The sequence below is a fragment of the Mobula birostris genome, chromosome 2 (genome assembly GCF_030028105.1).
Source record: "Mobula birostris isolate sMobBir1 chromosome 2, sMobBir1.hap1, whole genome shotgun sequence".
Lineage (NCBI taxonomy): Eukaryota > Metazoa > Chordata > Chondrichthyes > Myliobatiformes > Myliobatidae > Mobula > Mobula birostris.
The window spans coordinates 154735499-154757511 of NC_092371.1; the positions used below are offsets into that span (position 1 = coordinate 154735499).

The following is a 22013-nucleotide window of genomic DNA, read 5'->3' on the forward strand; positions in this document are numbered from 1 at the left end:
TGTCTGTAAATGATGTACTTTAATTTACATCAAATCAGATGAAGTAGAAGTATTAAATAATCCTTTGAAGATAAGGATTTTGAAAACATTTTCATCATCCATTATGCTGCATTTGGGTAATGTAAAAAGTAAAGCAAAATTAGATCCTCTTAATCTTTCACCAGACCATTTGTGTTGGGTAACCTGACATCTGTGGATTGTTATTCTAAATTTGGATTAGTTTGGACAGAATCCAAATAATTAAAATTAAACTCTGGTCTGATCATTGGGCACAAGCACAACTAATGAAATGTTTGGTGTATTTTGTACATTTCTCAGAAATTATTCTTTTCTTCGAGACCAAGAAGCAGTTAACACTTAAAACTGCCCTAGTTAACAGATTGTTGTCTGCTGAACAAGCGGCTTTGAATTGCAAAGACGAGAAGTTCATTTGTGATTTTGTGTGCAGTTGCTGTGTGAGTATAAGGGTTGTATTTGTTGTCAGTGCTGTTCTTCTTTGGGGTACAGATTTCCTTGGTTGATAAATGTGTCAATTGTACTATATTGGAGATGACAGGTAGTATAACAATTCTGTTACCTTAATAGAGAATGAAAATATTATCTGATTGTGAAAATAAGCCAAAATATGGAATGGGAATCTATATTAGACGATTTTCAGTCAGTGTCTAGGCTGTGAAGCAGGAGGTTGAGGACACAATTTTTACCTTAATTGATCGTACTTAATTTTTAAGTCAAACTTACTGTTGAAAGGTTTCTGGTATCATTGACCCTGAATTTAAATGGTTCTGTATAAACTGAAGATCCATTTACTTTGAAGTTATTCAGTGTACATGAATATGTCCAGGTGGGAAAAACATTAGCGATCAGTAATCAATTTACCTGATCAGCTTCTACCTCAAGGACTAATCTGTGGCAGGTGAGAACTTGGGTTTTTGTTTCGATCAGAGTAGAGGTAAATGTAAACAATATTAAGTCAGTATAAATGTAGAACATAAGATGTGAAAAATATCAGTTTAACTATTAGTATTGCAAGTTTGAGACTTTGCTACAAAGTGATTTTTTCTTGAGGCCACATGCAGCAATATTAGAGGATGCATCCCCATATAGGTGACTGCTGGAAGTATGGTAACAACATTCATCAAGGTAAGTTCATTTATTTTGTAATTGCCCTTCCTACAACCCTTTCTGACCCTAAACCTCTATTGAATGTGGTACCTCTCCCAGATCTCCTCCCTAAGCCCCTTCATCTTCCTTGAACTATCTGCTCATCCAAACCTTTCTCAACCTACTTCATTATTTTTCAAGCAAATGCTGACACAAAAGATCTGCCTGGCATCTCAAATCAACAATTATAACTATAGATTTTTACTGCTTCTTGCTTTGAATTATCAGAACTTGATAAATGTTATTACTTAATTTCCTTCTTTGACACCCCTCTCAGTAAATCCAGGTTTTGCCAATCTTTGTAACTCTTCTAAACCTGATTAAATATTGAATTCACCTTGTCTAAATCACACTCATTCACAATCCTTTGCTGTAAATTTGATTGAATCAGCAGATAAACAATTGAATCTGTTCCCAGATATAACTTCCCCTCTTGCATCCATCCTTGCTTACCCTGTTTACAAATCCCTTTTATTTACTGGAGTCCCCAATACCCTGTATTGCAACAGTTCACTCTGGCTCCTGGTGTCTCCTTCTTTTCTTTTCACAGGTCTATAATTCCCTCAGATTCCCAAACTCTCTTTTCCTCATGTTCACTCAAGTCCCTACTGACCTCTCTGTCCTTACTGTGCACTCGGTTCCCTGATGTCCGATATTCTTCAAGGTAGTATGGAAGATGAGCTTTAGAAAGGGAAGGAACAAGGTGATGATTTTGTGACTTACAGTGAGAGCAGGAAAGGGAAAGACCTGGTGTGGAAAGAGATATGAAAGCACAGGCACAAAGATGGAGAAAACAACACAATTCAATGACTGATCGTTGCAAATGATTTCAGGCTGTTCAGTAAAGTAGTAAATGAAATGTTTAATAATGATTACTATACTATGTTTTCAATGAGTCCATGACCTTAAATTTTCTGAAGCTAGTTTAGTGCATGGTGGTGACAAAGGAGATGGTCATGCAAAAACATCGATAGTGAGACCAGTGAGTCTCACATCAGTTACAGGGAAGCAACTTGAGAGGATTCTTAGGGATAAGATTTATGAGTATTTGGAAAACTATGGCCTAGCTAAGGGTAGTCGGTATGGCTGTATACAGGACAACTAATTTTTCTGAAGAGGTAATAAAGGTGATTGATGAAGATAGAGCTGTGGATGTTGTCAAAATGGAATTAAGGAAGGCCTTTGAGAAGGTCCCTCATGAAAGGATCATCCAGAAGATTAAGATCCATAGGATCCACAGTGACTTGCTTTCAGATTCAAAATTAACTTGCCCTTAGAAGATAAAGAGTTGTAGTCAACAAGACTTATCCTGGCTGGAAGTCCATGATGCATAGTTTCTGCAACGATCTGTATTGGGATCTCTGTTGTTTGTAATAAAAATAAATGACCTGAATGAAAACGTAGACGGATGCATCAATAAATTAGCAGTCAGTACAAAGATTGGTGATGTTATGAAAAAAGCAGAAGATTGCCAAAGCATACAATGGGATATAGATGGGTTGCAGATATAGTGGGGAATGGCAGATGGAGCTTAATCCAGCCAAATGTGAAATGTTGCTCTTCAGGATTTCAAATGTAAAGATACAGTAAATACCCTCTTAAGGGCAAGATCCTTAACAGTACAGACAGATCTTGGGATCCAAGTACATGGTTTACTGAAAGTGACTGGACAGGTTGATAGGATAGTAAAGAAGCCGTATCACTTTCTTATTTTATTAATTGAGACATTGAATGCTAGAGTCGGGTAGTGATATAGATAGATAGATAGATATACTTTATTTATCCCGAGGGAAATTGGGTTTCATTACAGCTGCGCCAACCAAGAATAGAGCATAAATATAGCAATACAAAAACCACAAACAATCAAATAACAATATGCAAACTGTGCCAGATGGAAGTAAGTCCAGGACCAATCTATTGGCTCAGGGTGTCTGACCCTTCATGGGAGGAGCTGCAAAGTTCGATGGCCACAGGCAGGAACAACCTCCCGTGACGCCCAGTGTTGTATCTTGATGGAAAGAGGACCGGGTCGAGACAATAGAGACTTATGGAGAAGAGGAGTTTAGTGGGTAATAAAGTGGACGAGCTCACGGCGCTAGCCAGGCGTCAGAGAACATTTCGGGAGCGCAGTGTTATGTGCTTTACTGGAACGGGGCTGCACGAGGACATACCGGATCAAAATTTTTCCATGGACGGCTTCCAGACCGTTCGGGCTGACCAGAAGTGCACTGAGAGCGGTAAGCGTAAAGGAGTTGGGGGCTTACTGTTCTGGTTAATAACGGATGGTGCAATCTGGGTCATATTACGATCGAGGAACGTGTTTGTAGACTGGATATTGAACTTTTTGTTGTTGGACTGCAGCCATATTCCACCGAGATATAACACTGGGCGTCATGGGAATAAAACTCTGGTTGGGCTATGTCTGGAGTATTGCATTCAGATCTGGTTACCTCACTATAGGAAGGATATGGAGGTTATGGAAAGGGTGCAGAAGCAGTTTACTAGGATGCTCTGTGGGTTTTAAGGCATGTGCTATGCAAAGAGACTGAACAAACTGGGTGTTTTCTGTGGAGCAGTGGTGACTGAGAGGAGACTGTTGGAAGTTTATAAGATTATGGAAGGCATAAATAGAGTGGACAAGCTAGTATCTTCTTCCCAAGATCAAAATGTCCAATATTAGAGGACCAGCATTTAAGATGAGAGGGGATAGATCTAAAGGAGTTGTATGGATGTCTGTAAAAGAAGTCTTTTTTTTTACATACAGATGGTGTGGATGTCTGGAATGTGCTGCCAGGGGTAGTAATAGAGGCAAAGAAGCTAGAGGTGCCAAGATAGCACGTGAATGTGCAGAGAATGAAGGATATGGGTTTTGTGAAGGCAGCAGGGTTAGTTTATTTCAGCTCTTGTTACTTGTTTAATTTTTTCAGCACCACATCGATTGCTGTGCTGTACTGTTTTATGTTCTAATAACATAATGGAAACATTGTCATAGAGTGGTTGTATCAAGGTAACAGTTACAGAACAAGAGGTGTATGACGATTGCCTGAGGAAATGATCTACCCCAATCACTAGTGTCTGGCACGGACACTTTAGAGTCTGGATCAAGAGTCCAAGTTTTAACATCGACTCTGCAGTTCCCTCCACAGATACTGCCTAACCCTCCAACTTCCTCCAGCAGCTCGTTTTTTTTACTTCAGAGATGTTGGTCAACTTGCAGTAGAGAGTTAATGAACAGAGATGGGAATTAATAATTGCCTTAATAAATAACTGTAATTTGTTAGAGTAACTAGCTGTGTAATTTCATGCATTTAATAGTTTAGTCTTAGTAAGTTTTTTTTTTAAAAAGCAGTGTAGGGCATGCAAGCGCACTGTGCAGTATAGTTTAGACATTGATATGACTCCAATTCCTTTGGACTGACTTTCATAGAACTCCACCTCGTCCCAACTCAGTCATATAGGATGGAATGGGCTCTTCGGCCCAACTTGCCAATGCTGACCAAGCGTCTACCTGAGCTAGTGCCATTTGTTATGTTGTACGTCCAAACATTTCCTATCTATGTGCCTGTTTAAATGTCTTCTAACCATTGTAATTGTGCCTACCTCTACAGTTTTCTCTGGCAGTTTGTTCCATATACCTGCCATCCTTTGTGTGAAAAGGCTGCCCCTCATTTCCTTTTAACTCTTTTCCTTTCACCTTAAACCTATGTCTTCTAGTTTTAACTTCCTACCCTAGGATAAAAGGTGTGCCCATTATGATTTTATACACCTCTATAAAGTCACCCTTGGCCTCTTACACTCCAGGGGAAATCTGAGAAAAGGAAACAAATTCTGAGCAAAATGGGGATTAATTAATCACATCACTGATATTAGCAGCTTGTTTTCTAAAATGTGTTGGTAGTAATATGGATTAAATAAGATAATTTTGTGAAGGATGAATGAACTTGAAATTGAATCTTATTGAATGATTATGTAAAATAATGTAAACAATAATCATGCAGATTTTGAAGATTTAAGTTTGAAGAGTCTGAGACCTGATCCATTAATTACTTTTCTTGTCTTATCTAGGTAATGTGGGTATGCAATTTATGTCGTAAACAGCAAGAAATTCTTACAAAGTCAGAAGCGTGGTTCATTGGAAGTGGAACACCACAGCCTTCTAGTCAGGATGGAGCTCTGAGTGACACAGCTACAGGTGGTGGTTCTGATGCACCAAGGGAAAAGAAAGCAAGACTGCAAGAGCGTTCACGTTCCCAGACTCCTTTAAGTACAGTAGTAGCAGTACCAGAAGCTATTCCACCTGACAAGACTCGGGTATCTGAACTTGCTCGGCAAGAGATGGGATTTGAACAGAAACAGTCTGCATCAAGATCTAGGAGTGAACCCCCTAGAGAGAGGTAATCTTAGAAGTACTGTCACCTGCTTTGTTGTACTCTCAATCAGCAGTTGTCGATCCTGGTGAAATGGGTTGCACATAGCTTTATATTTCCATAAGTATTGAGAAGTAGAAAGGATTAGATGGTTGGTGTTCGAGAAGGATGGTGTACCACATTGGAATAAAGTGACGGAAAGATTTGCAAGAAACATTGAAATGCGTGGTGAATAATGCTGGAGAGCTCCAAGTACTACAAGCCATATTGGAATGCCATTTCATGGTAATAGCAATAGACAAGACGAGTGCTTAATATTGTCATATTTAAAGTATGAGGGAAGGAAAAACAGGAGATGGGTTGGGAACAATCATTAGGGAGTTATTGTAGTGCAAGAAATAGAGAAATCCAGGATGATATCTATTTGTTTGTGTTTAAAAGCCTCCTACAAGGACCTTCAAACAATGAGAGAGATATAAAGAAGCAGAATTGAAGGGAAATTGTTTTTTGATGATGCCTTTGAGAATGCTTTAACAAGAATGATGTTCATGAAATAAGAAGGTCAATGTCAATTTGGATAAAAAGGAATTCTGATGATTCCTTCAGATTTCCCTCTCCAGAAATGATGCTTGACTGCTTAATTTTCCCAGCATTTTATGTTTATATTACAGAAAATAGAGAACTATGATAATGAAAATTTTTAAAAATGCTTTGAAATCAGAAATGAAAGCAGGAAATGCAGGAATTGCCTTCCATCAAGGAGAAGTTAGTGCAGCATAAGAACCAGAACTGGCAGGCTGGGTAACAGCTTCTTCCCAAAGTTATTGGACACCTTCACACTCAGTCAGCTAGCCAGTACACATTAACACCCTGTCTGAATGGCACCCATCCTGCATTGGCCACTTTTCATCTTTTGTTGCTGCCATTTTACATACCTTTACATACTTTGTATACTATTGCTTGTTTTATTATAATGGTGCCAGTAGCATTATATGGTCTTACATTAGCATGCGCCTCACACTTTATCACCCTGCCAGTCCTCAGGCCATGCCATTCAGGGACTTGTGCTCATAATATTTTGTGACTGTATGTGCTGGATCGCAACTATATGTGCTGTGTGTGACTACATACTGTGCTTTGCACCTTGTCCCCACAGGAACAGTGCTTCGTTTAGCTGTATACATGTGTATGGTTGAATGACAATACATTTCAACTTGAATTTGAAATCTCAGTGGTTAGCTGACTTCTGGGGAAAAAAAAGAAAAAGAGCTAACATTTCAGGTTGGATATCCTTCATCAAAACAAGTAAAGAGAGAAAACGAGTTGAAGAGGACTCCAGATTATTAGAATTTTTTAAAGTAGGATTGGAGGACAGTTAAAGTTGTTCTGCTGTTTAGGGAAGGCTCTAAAAATAAATCGGGAAACTTTAGGCTGGTGAGCCTGACACCAGTAGTGGGAAAGTTATGGGAAGGTGTTCTAAGGGACTAGACATATGCATATTTGGATAGACATGGACTGATTACGGCCAGAGCGCATGGCTTTGTGTGTGGTAGGTCATGTCTAACCAATCTTACAGAGCTTTTCGAGGAAGTTACCTGGAAAGTTGATGAAGGCAAGGCAGTGCATGTTGTCTACATGGACTTCAGCAGTTTAAATGGTTTGGCTGGGACTAGATGGGCCAAAGGGCCTGTTTCTGTGCTGTATTTTTCTATGACTCTAGGAGGTGCTCTCTAGCCTGCTGAGTTATGATAGTGTTCAGAATCAGAATCAGATTTATTATCACCGCCGTAAATAAAGAGAAATTTGTTGTTTTGTGGCAGCAGTATGGTGAAAGTCATAAAAATTACTATAAATTGCATGTTAAATAAATAATGCAAAAGTAAGCAAATAATGCAATGGTGTTCATAGATTCATGAACCAATGGGATATCTGATGGCAGAAGGGAAGAATCTTTCCTAAATCATTGGGTGTTATTCTTCAGGCTCCTGTACCTCCTCCTTAATGGTAATAACAAGAAGGCAGCAGGTCCTAGATGGTGAGGATCCTTGGTGATAAGTGATGCCTTCTTGAGGCACCACCTCTCGAAGATACCCTTGATGGTTAAGGGTTGTGCCTATAGTGGAGCTGGCTAAGTTTATAACCCACTACAGCCTTGGCGAGAAAATGGACAATCCAATCAGTTAGTCAGCCCCGGATAGGAATGGATGGCCCAGTCAAACAGTCAGTTAGTTCTAGAGGAGAATCAACAGCCCAGTCAGCCAGTCAGTCAGTTCCAGGGGAGAATTGACAGCCCAGTCAGTCAGCATGTGGCAAGAATATTGAAAGAGTTGTTTGCAAAGCATATGGGACCTTAGTCATCAATAGAGGTACAAAAGCACAAATGGAAGATAGTTAGGCTCAGTCTTTTTAAAGGACCTGATTAGGACGCAACTCAAATATCATGTCTAGTTTTGGTTACCACTCTTTAAGAAGAACTTGAAGGTCCTTGAGACAGTGTGGAGATTGTCTATTCCTTCTGCCACTGTGCATGACCTTACACTTCCCTATACTATATTTCATCGTCCACTTCTTTGCCCATTCTCCCAATCTGTCTAAGTCCTGGTGCAGACTCCCTGCTTCCTCAACACTACCTGCACTTCCAACTATCTATGTATTGTCTTCAAACCAAACCAAAAAGCCATCTGTTCCATCATCCAAATCATTAACATACTGTATAATGTAAAAAGAAGCGGTCTCAATACCGACTCTTGCAGCACACCACTAGTCACCAGCAGCCAACCAGAAAAGCAGAATAGGCCCCCTTTATTTCCGCTCTTTACCTCCTGCCAGTCAGCCAATCTTTTATCCATCTTTTTTCCAGTAATACCATGGGCTCTTGTTTTGTTAAGTAGAAGCATGTGTGGCACCTTGTCAAAGGCCTTTTGCAAATCCAAGTAAACAACATCCTTTGTAATTTACTTTGTAATCTTGCCTGTTATTTCGTCAAAGCATTCCAACAGACTTGTCAGGCAAGATTTCCCCTTAAGAAAACCCTGTTGACTGTGGCCTTCTTAATCATGTACTTCCAAGAACACTGAAACTTCAACCTTAATCTATGGTCTCCAACATCTTCCCAACCACTGAGGTCAGACTAACTAACCTATACTTTCTTCTCTTCTGCCTCCCTCCCTTTTTAAAGAGTGGAGTGATATTTGCAATTTTTCAGTCCTCCGGAACTATTCCAGAATCGAGTGAATCTCAAAGGATTATTATTAATGCCTCCATAATCTCTTTAGCTAACCTCTTTCAGAACCCTGAGGTGTAGTCCATCTGGTCCAGGTGACTTAGGTACCTTCAGAACTTACAGCTTCCTAAGCACCTTCTCCTTAATAATAGCAATTACGCTCACTTATGCTCTCTGACACTTATATTTCTGACACACTGCTAGGTCTTCCACAGTGAAAGCTGACTCAAGATATGTATTAAGTTCATCCACAATTCCTTTATCCCCCATTACAGCCTCTCCAGTGTCAGTTTCTAGTGGTCTGATACTCACTTTCATCTCTGTTTTACTCCTTATATATCTGAAAAAACATTTGGTATCACCTTTCATATTATTGGCTAGCTTATTATCACTAGGTTTGAATAAGGCCATGTGTGGAGAGAGAGACACTGAGGCGGGTTGATAGTTCACAGACTTTAATGCGAACAGTATTTTAAGGAAAAAGAAAACAATAAACACTAGGCCACCAAACAGGGCTGTTAACTGAAACTCTCAAACGGAAAACTAGCCTTTTAAACCCTTTTACCGATTTATAGAGTCATTGAGTTATGCAACAAGGTAAGAGGCCCATTGATCCTTGCTGACCAAAATGTATATTTAAGATGGTCCCATTTCTCAGCACTTGGATCACATCCCTTTGAACTCTTGTTATCCATATATGTCCACATACTTATTTAATGTTTCTAATGTACCAGCCTCAACCACTTCCTCTGGCAGCTGCCCCTTAGATTTTTATTGAACCTTTCATCTCTAAACTTGAAACTATGTCCTCTAGTGTTCATTCTCAAACCTGGAAGAAGACCACCCACCCTCAAGGTTTTCTTGGAGATCACCCCTCATTCTCCAATGCCCCAAGGACAAATGACCCAGCCTGTCTAATCCCTCCCTATAACTTCGTTACTCAAATTTTGGCAAATCTTTGTTAATCCTTTTTGCAGTCTTTCCTATCTAATCTCATCTTTCCCATAAAAGAGTGACAAAAACTGAACACAAAACTTCAAGTGTGACCTCACCAATGTCTTGTTCAATCACAATATTGCTACCTGACTTCTAAATTTAATGCCCTGACTGATGAAGGTCAGAAAGCCAAAAGTCATTTCATTACCCTAGTTATCTGTGACTCCACTTATAGGAATCATGCACCTATGCTCCAAGTTCTCTCTGCTCCATAACAGTACCAGGATCCTTCTGTTCAACGTAAAAATCTCACCTTGAGTTGTATTCCAAAATGTAAACCTGACACTTATCTGAATTAAATTCTATTTGCCTACCTAACTAGCTGATCAAGATGCCACTGCAATCCTCTTCACTCCCTACAATACCAACTATTTTTATGCCATCTATCTACTTACTAGCCATTCCTTGTATATTCTCATCCAAATTGTTAATATAGATGACAATTAACAATGGACCTATCACTGACCCCTGAAGCATATCGCTAGTCATAAATCTCCAGTGTGAGAAATATCCTTCTATAATCACCCTCTGTTTTCTATCCCCAGCCAATTGCGATTCCGGTTTGCTAGTGCTCCTTGGATGCCATGTGATCTAACCTCCAACGACAGCCTACTATGCAGATCCTTATCAAAAAGCTTACTAAAATCCATATATACTGCATCTGCTATCCTCCTCTCATCAACCTTCCTTGTCACTTCATCAAAAACTGAACCAAATTCATAAGGCAAGATCTCAAATACACAAAGTCATGCTGGCTCCTCCTAATCAGCCCTCGCCTTTCAAAATGTATATGTATCTTATCCCTCAGAAGGCTATCCAGCATCTTATCTACCATGGATGTTAGGCTAACAGTTCTAAAATTAGCAGGTCTAACCATACAGCCATTCCCTTAGCCATCTCTCAGTAATGGCTATAATATTCCAATCCCAAGTCCTTATTCAAGCCCTAAGTTCATTCACCTTTTCTGTCCAAATTTTTTCATTGATGTAAATGCAATTTAATTCAGTTAATGTTCTTTGCTCTTCACGATGCTGTCCAGTTTGCTTTCATTATCTTCTCTATCGCTATTGTGCTTCGCAGTTGCCTCAATTTTACTTGGAATCCAACCTCCTTAATAGAACCACCAAATCTGCCTGCAAGATCTGTCCTATAGCCTGTGAGGATCCCATGGCATTCAGAGATCACGTATATATTGGTCAAGTTTGGGACAGTGGGAATTAATATCCATGCGTTGACACTATGTGACCCTTTGAATGCAATTAACTTGTAGATACAAAAACACTGACAAAAATAAATGATGCTGTGCACATTCTCAAGATAGACTGCATTGGTTCAAAAAGTCAGCTCACCACCAGCTTCTCAAGAGCCATTAAGAATGGCTTTATGAAATAATGATATTTGGACATCACCCACAAGACCACAAACGAAGTGCTCATAACCAATCCAGTGCACTTGAAATATGGTCACTACTATGGGAAGCAGGAAATAAGCTCCGGCAAAGAAAAACTTGATTGTACAATAACTAATCTGATTTAGTGTTGGTGAGTGACATGTGAACATAGAACAGTACAGCACAGAAACAACATGTCTGTGCCAACCGTAATGCCAATCTAAACTAAACCTGATGCAGAGCTGTCACTCAAAACATATACAACTCCTTTTCCTCCATAGACACTGCTTGACATGCTGAGTTGCTCTGGCAGTTACATTGGTGTGCCACTGCTGTAGTGTTGCATGCAGTTCTGATTGCTACCCTGTAGGAAGGATGCAACAGAGCTGGAAAACAAAGAAGATTCACCAGATCCTGGGATTGAATATTTTAGTTACGAGGAGAGGTTGGATAGGTTGGGTTTGTTTTGTTTGGAGTGATGGAGGTTAAGGAGGGGTATCCTGATCAGAGTAGCAAAACTATGAGAGGCATAAATCAGGTCGATAGCAGAAAGTAAACATCTCCTAATAACGGAGGTGTCTAAAACTAGAGGATATGGGTTTTGGGTAATGGGTGGTAGATTTTGATGGGATCAGATATTGACTAAAATCTGGAAGTCACTGCCTATCTGACTAGCGGAGGTGAAGGTGAAGGCTCTCGCAGAATTTAGTATGTATCTGGATGGGCACTTGAATTGCTAATGCATTGAAAGTTACAGACCAGGTGTTGTTAAATGGGATTAACATAAATGAATAATTTTTGGTTGGCATGAATGTTGTGGGCCAAAGGGCCTGTTTCATTACCATACAGCTTTATTAAGTCATTTAAGGTGGAATGGGGTATTCTGGGTTCCTTTGAATCAAATCCGAGTGACCAGCGTTCATCTGTGGCATTCACTGGAGAAAAGGTAGTTCATTTAGGGGTAACATGAGGGGGAACTTCTTTACTCAGAGAGTGGTAGCTGTGTGGAACGAACTTCCAGCAGAAGTGGTTGAGGCAGGTTTGATGTTCTCGTTTAAAGTTAAGTTGGATAGCTATATGGACAGGAAAGGAATGGAGGGTTATGGCTGAGTGCAGGTCAGTGGGACGAGGTGAGAGTAAGAGTTCGGCACGGACTAGAAGGGCCGAGATGGGCTGTTTCTGTACTGTAATTGTTATATGGTTATATTTACCTCTTGGATTGTTGTCAACCTAAAGTATATCTGAATTAATTTAGAATAAATTCTGGATCACCTCTACTTAAGCAATAAATTTCTGAAATTCTCTTTGTGGGAGAAAGAGCACATGTAAATTGGGCTTGTTTAAGATATATGGTCTGTGCGAATCTTATTTGTTATTTTGTGGAATCTTCATCTACGTTTGACTTAATTCTGTATAATGGTATTGTTTGTCTGGATTATTAAGACTGCTGTCACCATTCATTTTTAGTCATCTTTAATGATATTAGGTTAATTTACTGCTTGCAAAAATCCTCAAATTAAAGGTTTGGTGTAAAAATATTTACATGTTATTAATGACCATCGTTGCAGGAGGAAGAGTTCTTCATTTTCGGAACAGAATGGAAAAGTGCAGAGAGGTGAACGGAAACGCACGCCAAAGACATCCCCTCGGCAGAATGACAGGCCAGCTGAGGAAAGGGAGCATAAGGAGCGACGAGAGAGCCGGCGACTAGAGAAAGGCCGATCACAAGACTATCAGGACATGAATGAAAAATTAGAAGGGGAGCAGCTGGTAGATCAGAACACAGAAAGAAATGGAGAGGAATATCAGAATCGATACAAGAGTGATCCTAATCTGGCAAGGTACCCTGCTAAATCCCTTCCTGAGGAGCAGCAGATGCGTATGCATGCTAAAGTGTCGAGAGCACGACACGAAAGGAGACACAGTGATGCATCACTCCCACACACACCGACTGAAGAAAGCCAAGTGGCAGAGCACAAATTAGCAAGGAAGACACAGCAGCAGGAAGAGGAGAATTCCTCCACTGATATACAGAAATCGTACCCAGATGAAAGAAATGCAGATGTACACCTGTCTTCTTCTAGGCAGCAGCATCTGATGAATCACAGCCCACCAACACTGGGACGGACCACAGCTTCAACTGAGTATCTAGATGCAAAGGAACATGACTCCTACAGAAAGCACTCGCATCTGGATCCCAGCTCTGCTGTGGCTCGAACTAAGCGGGAAAAAAGTGAAACTATGCTGAGAAATGATTCTCTTAGCTCTGACCAATCAGAATCTGTCAGGCCACCTCCACCAAAACCACACAGAATGAAGAAAGTGGGTAAAAAAAGACAAATTTCAGTAAGTAGCTCTGAGGAAGAAGGAGCATCAACACCAGAGTACACCAGTTGTGAAGATGTGGAAATAGAAAGTGAAAGTGTCAGTGAGAAAGGTAAGATGCAATGTTTTTCTGACATATTAATAATGTCTTTCTGAAACAATGCCATTATAAAGCAGTGAAAAAAGAAGGGAATGCTGGAATGTATTCATTACAGAATCCAGAGCCTGGTCTGAAACTTTTGATTGGAAATGAGAGGGAAAGTGTCAAAACATAGTGTCTGGGTTTGCTGCAATGCACACTTCATTAACCTGTTTCATAAATTGAATACAGACATGGTGCTCTTGAAATAAATAAAAGACCTAAAGACACATGAGCAGAATTAGGCCATTTGGCCCATTGAGGCTGCTCAGGCATTCTATTTTGGCTGGTTTATTATCCCTCTCATCCCCATTCTCCTGCCTTCTCTCTGTAACCTTTGACACCCTGATTAATCAAGAATCTAGCAAACACTACTTTAAATATATTGAGTGAATTGGCCTCCACAGCTATCTGTGGTTATGAATTCATAATTCATTGAAAGTGGCGGCACAGGTAGATAGGGTCGTAAAGAATGCTTTTGGAATATTGGCCTTCATAAATCAAAGCTTTGAGATAAAATGTTACGTTGAAGTTTTATAATCATTGGTGAGGCCTAATTTGGACTATTGTGTTCATTTCTGGTCACCGACCTATAGGAAAGATGTAAATAAGCTTGGAAGAGTACAGGGAAAATTTACAAGGGTGTTACCGAGACTGGAGAACCTGAGCTTAAGATACCACTATTAACTACTGCCTCACTCTGTCGTGTCTAAAATGATGGAACCTCGGAATATTGAGCTTCCAGTCGCGCATCTCCTGCAACTAAGTCTCACTAAGGTTAAAGTCTAGCTGTAGAGCCTCGGAATGCAGCCGTGAATGGGCTAATGAGTCAAACCAATTCTTATATCGGTTTACAATTACCCTTCTGTTCAGCACACCAGTCCAGGTGCTGAGGCACCCATTGCTCTCTCAGCACCAATGCTTCCCCTCCTCCCTCCTCCCCAGTTCAACACATTGATGAACAACACAGGCTACATCCTCTCCTTCCCCTGCACCTACCATCCACACCTCCACATACCAAATGCTACTGTTCTGTTCTTCATCTCCCCCAGCCCCCACCTTCCACCATCTCCCCAGTCATCATGGACCTTCACTATTGAGCAGCTGAGAAGGGTTCTGGGGAAGCTCAGACAAGGCAAAACATTGGGACCAGATGGTGTGAACCTCCAGTCCTGGAGGATTGTGCTGAGCAGCTGTGTGGAGTTCTCCAGCACATTTTCAATCTGAGTCTCAGCCTGGAAAGGGTCTCCAGTGTGTGGAAAACAATGTGAGGTCCTAGTACCCAAGAAGGGCGGACTGAAAGTCCTAAATGACTGCTGTCCAGTGGCCCTGATCTCACACATCATGAAGACCCTAGAGACATTGGTCCTAGCTCACCTCAAACCTCTGGTCAGATCAGTCCTTGATACCCTGCAGTTTGCCTATCAGGAGCACATTGGGGTCGATGATGCTGTTATCTACCTGCTTACTTCCATTTGGATAAGCAGGGCAGCATTGTGAGGATCATGTTTTTTAATTTCTCAAGTGCCTCCAATACCATACGGTCCCTTTTGCTGGGGGAAAAGCTCTGTTCAATGCAGGCTGGCATGGCACTTACCATTGTTTCATAAGACCATAAGACATAGGAGCAGACTTAGGCCATCTGACCCGTCAAGTTTGCTGTGCCATTCAATCATGGCTGATTTTTTTTTTTCTCCTCCTCAACCCCAGTTCCCGGCTTTCTCTCCGTAACATTTGATGCCATAGGATTTTATCTTGCTAAGCATCTCATGTGTGTGGCACCTTATCATGTGCCTGCTGAAAATCCAAGTCAATGACATCCACTGCCTTTCCTCTGTCCACCTTGCTGGTTACTTCCTCGAGAACTCTAACAGATTTGTCCGACAAAATTTCCCTTTACAGAAACCATGTTGACTTTGACTCACTTTATTAGTCTCCCAAGTACCCCGAAACTTCCTCTTTAATGATAGGCTCCAACACTTTCTCAACCACTGACCGATAATTTCCTTTCTTTATCTTCCTCCCTTCTTAAAGAGTGGAGTGACATTTGCAATTTTCCAGTCCTCCAGGACCATGCCAGAATCAAGTGATTCTTAAAAGATCATGACCAATGCATCTTCAGCAACCTCTGTCAGGACTCTGGGATGTAGTCCATCTGGTCGAGGTGACTTTTTCCTTTGTAATAGCAATGACACTCATGCCCTGAGACTATATGTAGGAGCAGAATTAGGCCGTTTGGCCCCTCGAGACTGCTTCGCCATGGCTGATGGCTGATCATGGTTCAAACATGGCTGATTCTTTTTTTCCCTAAGGACTATCCTGGTTGGTTGCACTTGCAATTGTTTACATTAAATTCCATCTGCCATTTTTCCAGCTGATGCAGATCCCTCTGCTAACCATGATAGGCTTTTCACTGTCCACTACATCCCCAAACTTGGTGTTATCTGCAAAGCTGCTGATCCGGTTAACTACATTATCATCCAGCTGATTAGACCATGAGACCATAAGATACAGGAGCAGAAGAAGGCCACTTTATCCTGGATAATTGAATACCTGACTGGCAGACCACAGTTTGTGCGGCTTCAGAGCTGTGTGTCAGACATAGCTATAAGGAACACTGGGGCCCCACAGGAGACTATTTTGCATCCCTTCCTGTATATATTATATACCTTGGTCTTTAGATACAATACTGAGTCATGTCATCTGCAGAAATTCTTTGATGACTCAGAAATAGTCTAGGGTCAGGAGGACTTTTTCGAATGGTGCAAGCTGAACCAGGTCTAGCTCTACATCAGTCAGACAAAGGAGATGGTAATGGACTTTAGGAAGACTAAGCCTGCATTGCTCCCTGCTACTATTGATGGTGAGGACATGGATGTGGCGAAGACCTGCAAGTACCTGGGGGTGCACCTGGATGACAGACTTGATCTGGGCATCAACACAGTGGCTATATACAAGGTGGGCCAGAGTCGCCTCTACTTCCTGTGGAGCTGAGGTCCTTTGGAGTACGCAGTCCCCTCCTTCACATATTCTACCAGTCTGTTTTCACCAGTACAATCGTCTATGTGCTGGGGTGCTGGGGCAATGGCATCAACGCGGGTGACGCCAACAGGCTAAGTAAACTGATTGGACAGGCTAGCTCTATTATAGAAGTCAAACTGGACACACTGGAGGCTGAGGTAGAACAAAGGACCCTACAGAAAACTCTGGCAATACTGGACAATGTTTCTCACCCTCTGCATGCCACCTTGGCTGAACGGAGGAACACTTTCTGTAATAGACTAAGACGACTGCGTTGCTCCAAAGAATGCTATATAAGGCAATTCTTAGCCTCGGCCATAAGGCTCTCTAATGAGTCAACCTATAGCCAGGGAAGTGATGAACCCCTCCTGTTAGACTGTTTTAGATAACTTATTTTTATTTATTCTTGCTTCTCTTCTAATACTGTATATCTGTGAACTTGAAATGCTGTGATTTCTTTTGGGATCAATAAGCCATCTGTCTATCTACCTATCGATATCATAATTCCCCGTGTTGACCCATGCCCTGAGCTCATCTGCCTTTCCTACAATGTTTCTTGCATTGAAATATATGCAGCTAAGGAGATTAGTCACACCATGCACGATCTTTTGGTTCCTGACTTTGTCTGAGGTCTTAACAACATGTCTTCACTATAGTTTCGCTATCTGTTCTAGCACTCTGGTTCCCATCTCCCTGCAACTTTAGTTTAAACTCCACCATGCAGCACTAGCAAACCTTCCTGCTAGGATATTAGTTCCCATCCACTTCAAGTGCAAACCGCTTGTTCTGTATAGATCCCTCCTTCTCTGGAAGAGAGCCCAATGATCCAAAATTCTTATGGCCTCTCTTTACACTAACTCCTTAGCCACATGTTAGACTGTATAATCTTCCTAGTTCTGGCTTCACTAGCATGTGGCACAGGTAGCAATCCTGAAATCACAATCCTGGAAGTCCTGCATTTTAACTTAGCACCTAACTCCCTGAAGTCCTTTGCAGAACCTCGTCCCTCTTCCTACGTATGTCATGGGTACCTACTTGGACCCTTGGACCTCTGGCTGTTTACCCTCCCACTTAAGAATGCTGAGGACTCGATCCAAGACGTCAGAATCAGGTTTTTTTTATCACAGCATGTGTCATGAAATTTGATCCTATTACCCCAGCGGGGGGGGGGGGGGAGGCGGGGAATATACCATCTGGGAATTTAATTCTCGGCCACAGAACCTCCTTTCTGTTTCCCTAACTAATGAATCCTCTATGACCACAGCTCTCCTCTTTCGAGACTCAGTGCCAGAGACCTGACCACTGTGACTTTCTTCTGCTAGGTCGTTCCTCTCCAACAGTATCCAAAATAGTATACCTGTTATGGAGATAGATGGCCACAGGGGTGCTCTCCACTGACTGTTTACCCCTTTCCCCTTCCTGACTGTCATCCAGTTTCCTGTGTCCTATCTATCACCCTCATCATCTGGTTCCAGCTCCAACTCCTTAACGCGGAGTGTTGGAAACTGCTTCTGGATGCACTTCTTGCAGGTGAAGTTGTCAGAGACACTAGAGGTCTCCCTGCCTTCCCACATCCTGCAAGAGGAGCCTTCCACTATCCTGCCTGGCATCTCTACTGTTCTAACTGAGCAACTGTAAAGAAGGAAGCACAATAAACTGTTGGAGGAGGCGGGTGGTGGAGGGGGAGAAATTTACCTATAGCTTTTTTGCCTTTTCTAACAGAAGCTTCTCCATGCTGAAGCTTTGAAGTGCTAAAACCTCAAAATCTCCATTCTAACTCTGTCCACTTGGCTTGCCCTTGCTTTACTTTAATTTGTTCTACCAATCAATCTTGCATGCTGATTGGCTACTCCTCAAAGCTCCAAACATCTGTGAGTTGCTGCCTTTTCTACTCAGTCGGCGAACCTGAGTGAACTGTGTCTTCTCAAGCCTCTGATCTCTCTGATTAGGCGCTGCTCAACGCTGATCTCCTTGTGGCTTTTTCATTTGCATTTTGTCAGCTTTTAAAGCTTCCCCATCCTCTAACATCCACTAATCTTTGCTGTATCATATCCCGTCTCTTTTGCTTTTCTGTGGGATTTTTACTTCCCTTGTCAGACACAGTTCTCTCATCTTCTCTATAGAATACTTCTTTAGGTTTGGGAGGTATCTATCCTGCGTTTTCCATATTGCCCCCAGAAACTCCAGCAATTGCTGTTCTGCTGTCATTCTTGCTAGTGCCCCCTTTCTATCAACTGTGGCCAGCTCCTCTCTCATGCCTCTGTAATTCCCTTTACTCCATTGTAATACTGATACATTTGACTTCACCTTCTCTCTCTCAAAGTTCAGGGATCATTATGGTTACAGGCTCCTAAGAGTTCCTTTATCTTAAGATCCCTAATCAAATCAGGTTCATTACAAAACACCCAATCCAGAATTGCCTTTTCTCGAGTGAGCTCTAGAAAGCCATCTCAAAGCATTCTACAAATTCCCTCTCTTGGAATCCAACACCAACCTGATTTTCCCAATCTACCTGCACATTGAAATCCCCCATCACTATCATAACATTGTCCTATTTACATGCCTTTTCTGTCTCCCATTTTAATTTGTACCATATATCCTAGTTACTTTTTGGAGGCATATATATATATATATACATATATACTCTTAACTCCCATCTGGGTTTTTTTTACTCTTCCTTCCTTCCTTCCTTGTGCCCTTAACTCCTGGTGGAGTCGTTGGGGCGCTGTCATGACAAGCTTTGCACCAGTCTGTTCTATCTGTCGCGGTCTGCTTTTTACTCTTATATTTCTTTAATTCTCCCCACAAGGATCCTACACATTCCATTCCTATGTCAGTTCTTTCTAAGGATTTTACTTCAATTTTTACCAACAGAGCCACCCCACCCCTCTCTGCTTACCAGCCTATCCTTTTGATACAATCTGTATCCTTGGATGTTAAGCTCCCAACTGTGATCTTCTTTCAGCACGACTCAGTGATGCACGCAGCATCATATCTGCCAATCTCTAATTGTGATGCAAGGTCATCTACCTTATTCTGTATGCTGCATACATTGAAGTATAACACCTTCAGTCCTGTATTCAGCCCTATCATCTTTCTGTCCTTCTTCACTTTTTCACTACAGACTGTATCAACTGCCCCATCCTCAGCCCTATCATTACAGTTCCCTTCCTGCCAAATAAGCTTAAACCGTCCCCAACCACTCTAGCAAACCTGCCTGCAAGGAAATTGGTCTGCTTCAGGTTCAGGTGTAACCTGTCCTTTTTATAACATCATACCTTCCCCAGAAGAGATCCCAAATGACTAAGAAGTCAGAAACCCTGTCCCCTGCACCAATTCCCCAGCCACACATTCACCTGCCTTATCATCCTTTTCCTACCCTCACTAGCGCATGGCACAGTCAGCAATCCAGAAATTACAGCCTTGGAGATCCTACAATTCAGCTTTCTACCCAGCTCCCTAAATTATCTCTTCAGGACTTCCTCTTTTTTCCTGTCTGTCATTGGTACCAGTATATACTATGTCTTCTGGCTGCTCACCCTCCCACTTCAGAATGCTGTGAACCTGATCCGAGACCCCCTGACCTTGGCACTTGGGAGGCAAAATACCATTTGATTTTCTTTATCTCATATGCAGAATCCCTTGTTTACTCTTCCAACTGTAGAATCCCCTATTTCTATAGCACTTCTCTTCTCCCCCTTCCCTTCTGAGCCATAGAGCCAGACTCAGTATTTCACTGCAGCTTCTACCTGGTACCTGCGGCTTCCCCCACACCCCCCTGAACAGCAGTATAGGCCATGCCATTCAGTTGATTCCATGCAATGTGTACAAAAGCACAGATGATGTTACACTGAGAAGAAGACTCAGTTATTTATGAAAGTTTAGTGATTGATTAACTATAATACAAAAGCTCAGTGACTAATATAATGTTGTATAAATACATGCTGGAAAGATGGTACAGGAGCCTCAGGACTACCACCACCAGCTTCAGGAACAGTTACTATCTCTCAGTCTTCAGGCTCTTGAACCAAGGGGGATATAACTTCACTCAACTTTACTTGCCTCATCATTGAAATGTTCCCAGAACCTATGGACTCACTTTCATGGACTCTTCAACTCATGTTCTCAATATTTTTGCTTATTTATTTATTATTTATTTCTATTTGTATTTGCTCAATTTCTTGTTTTTCGCACACTGGTTAAATGCCTAGTTGGTGCAGTCTTTCATCAATTCTGTTATGTTTGAGTCTTATTGCGTATGCACACAAGAAAATGAATCTCGGTTGTATACGGCAACAGATATGTCTTTGATATTAAATTTACTTTGAACTTCGAAATCCAGGGAAAATATACAAAATTCTGGAAGATCTGGGATCTGGAGCTGCAGCTTGATGATCTACTGCTTATCAGGGAAAGTGAAGAGGTGATAGACGGGAGCTACAGGGAGGTAGTCATCCCTAGGCTACAGGGGTCAGAAAACAGGGTCACTGTCAAGAGAGGGAAGGGAAATGCCCGGATAGTGGAGAGCACACCTGTGGCTGTCCCCCTCAGCAACAAATATCTTGTTCTGGATGCTGTTGAGGTGGATGACCTGACAGGGGACGCCCACGGTGACTGGGTCTCTGACACTGATCCTGGTGCTATTGTGCAGGAGAGAAGGAGGGAGAAGAGGAATGCGGTAGTCGTAGGGGATTCCATAGTCAGGGGAACAGACAGGGGATTCTGTGAGCCTGATACCTGCATGGTGTGTTGCCTCCCAGGTGCCAGGGTACGGGATGTCTCGGATCGGGTCCTGAATGTTCTGAAGAGGGAGGGTGAGCAGCCAGTTGTCTTGGTACATGTTGGTACCAATGACATAGATAGGACAAAGGAGGAGGTCCTGAAGAGAGATTTCCAGGAGTTAGGAAGGAAGCTGAAAAGCAGAACTTCCAGGGTAGTAATCTCGGGATTGCTACCTGTGCCACGTGCTAGCGAGGGCAAGAATAGCAGGATCAGGCAGATGAATGCCTGGCTGAGAGACTGGTGCAGGGGGCAGGGCTTCAGATTCTTGGATAATTGGGATCTCTTCTGGGGGAAGTATGACCTGTTCAAAAAGGACAGGTTACACCTGAACCCGAAGGGGACCAATATCCTGGCGGGAAAGTTTAATAGAGCTGTTAGGGAGGGTTTAAACTAATTTGGCAGGGGGATGGAACCGGAATGACAGAGCAGAGGAAGGGGAAAACAGAAATAAATCTAAGATAGTGAGCAGTAAAGATGTCAGGAAAGACAGGCAGGTGATGGGGCAAATTTGTAGCTATTGGGATGAGTTGCAGTGTAATAAAGTTGCAGTGAAATCGAAGCGAAAAGTACCAAATACTGGTCTTAAGGTGTTATACTTAAATGCAC

The 22013-nt window shown here is 41.8% G+C and overlaps 1 protein-coding gene across 1 annotated transcript in view; it reads left to right on the forward strand.

Moving 5' to 3' along the window:
* Positions 1-22013, forward strand: part of rims1a (regulating synaptic membrane exocytosis 1a) — a 479607-nt gene that overhangs the window by 165098 nt on the left and 292496 nt on the right. The window contains exons 5-6 of the mRNA XM_072250401.1: positions 5230-5558; positions 12709-13577. Of these exons, the coding sequence (XP_072106502.1) occupies positions 5230-5558; positions 12709-13577 (1198 nt within the window). The remainder of the gene's footprint in view (positions 1-5229; positions 5559-12708; positions 13578-22013) is intronic.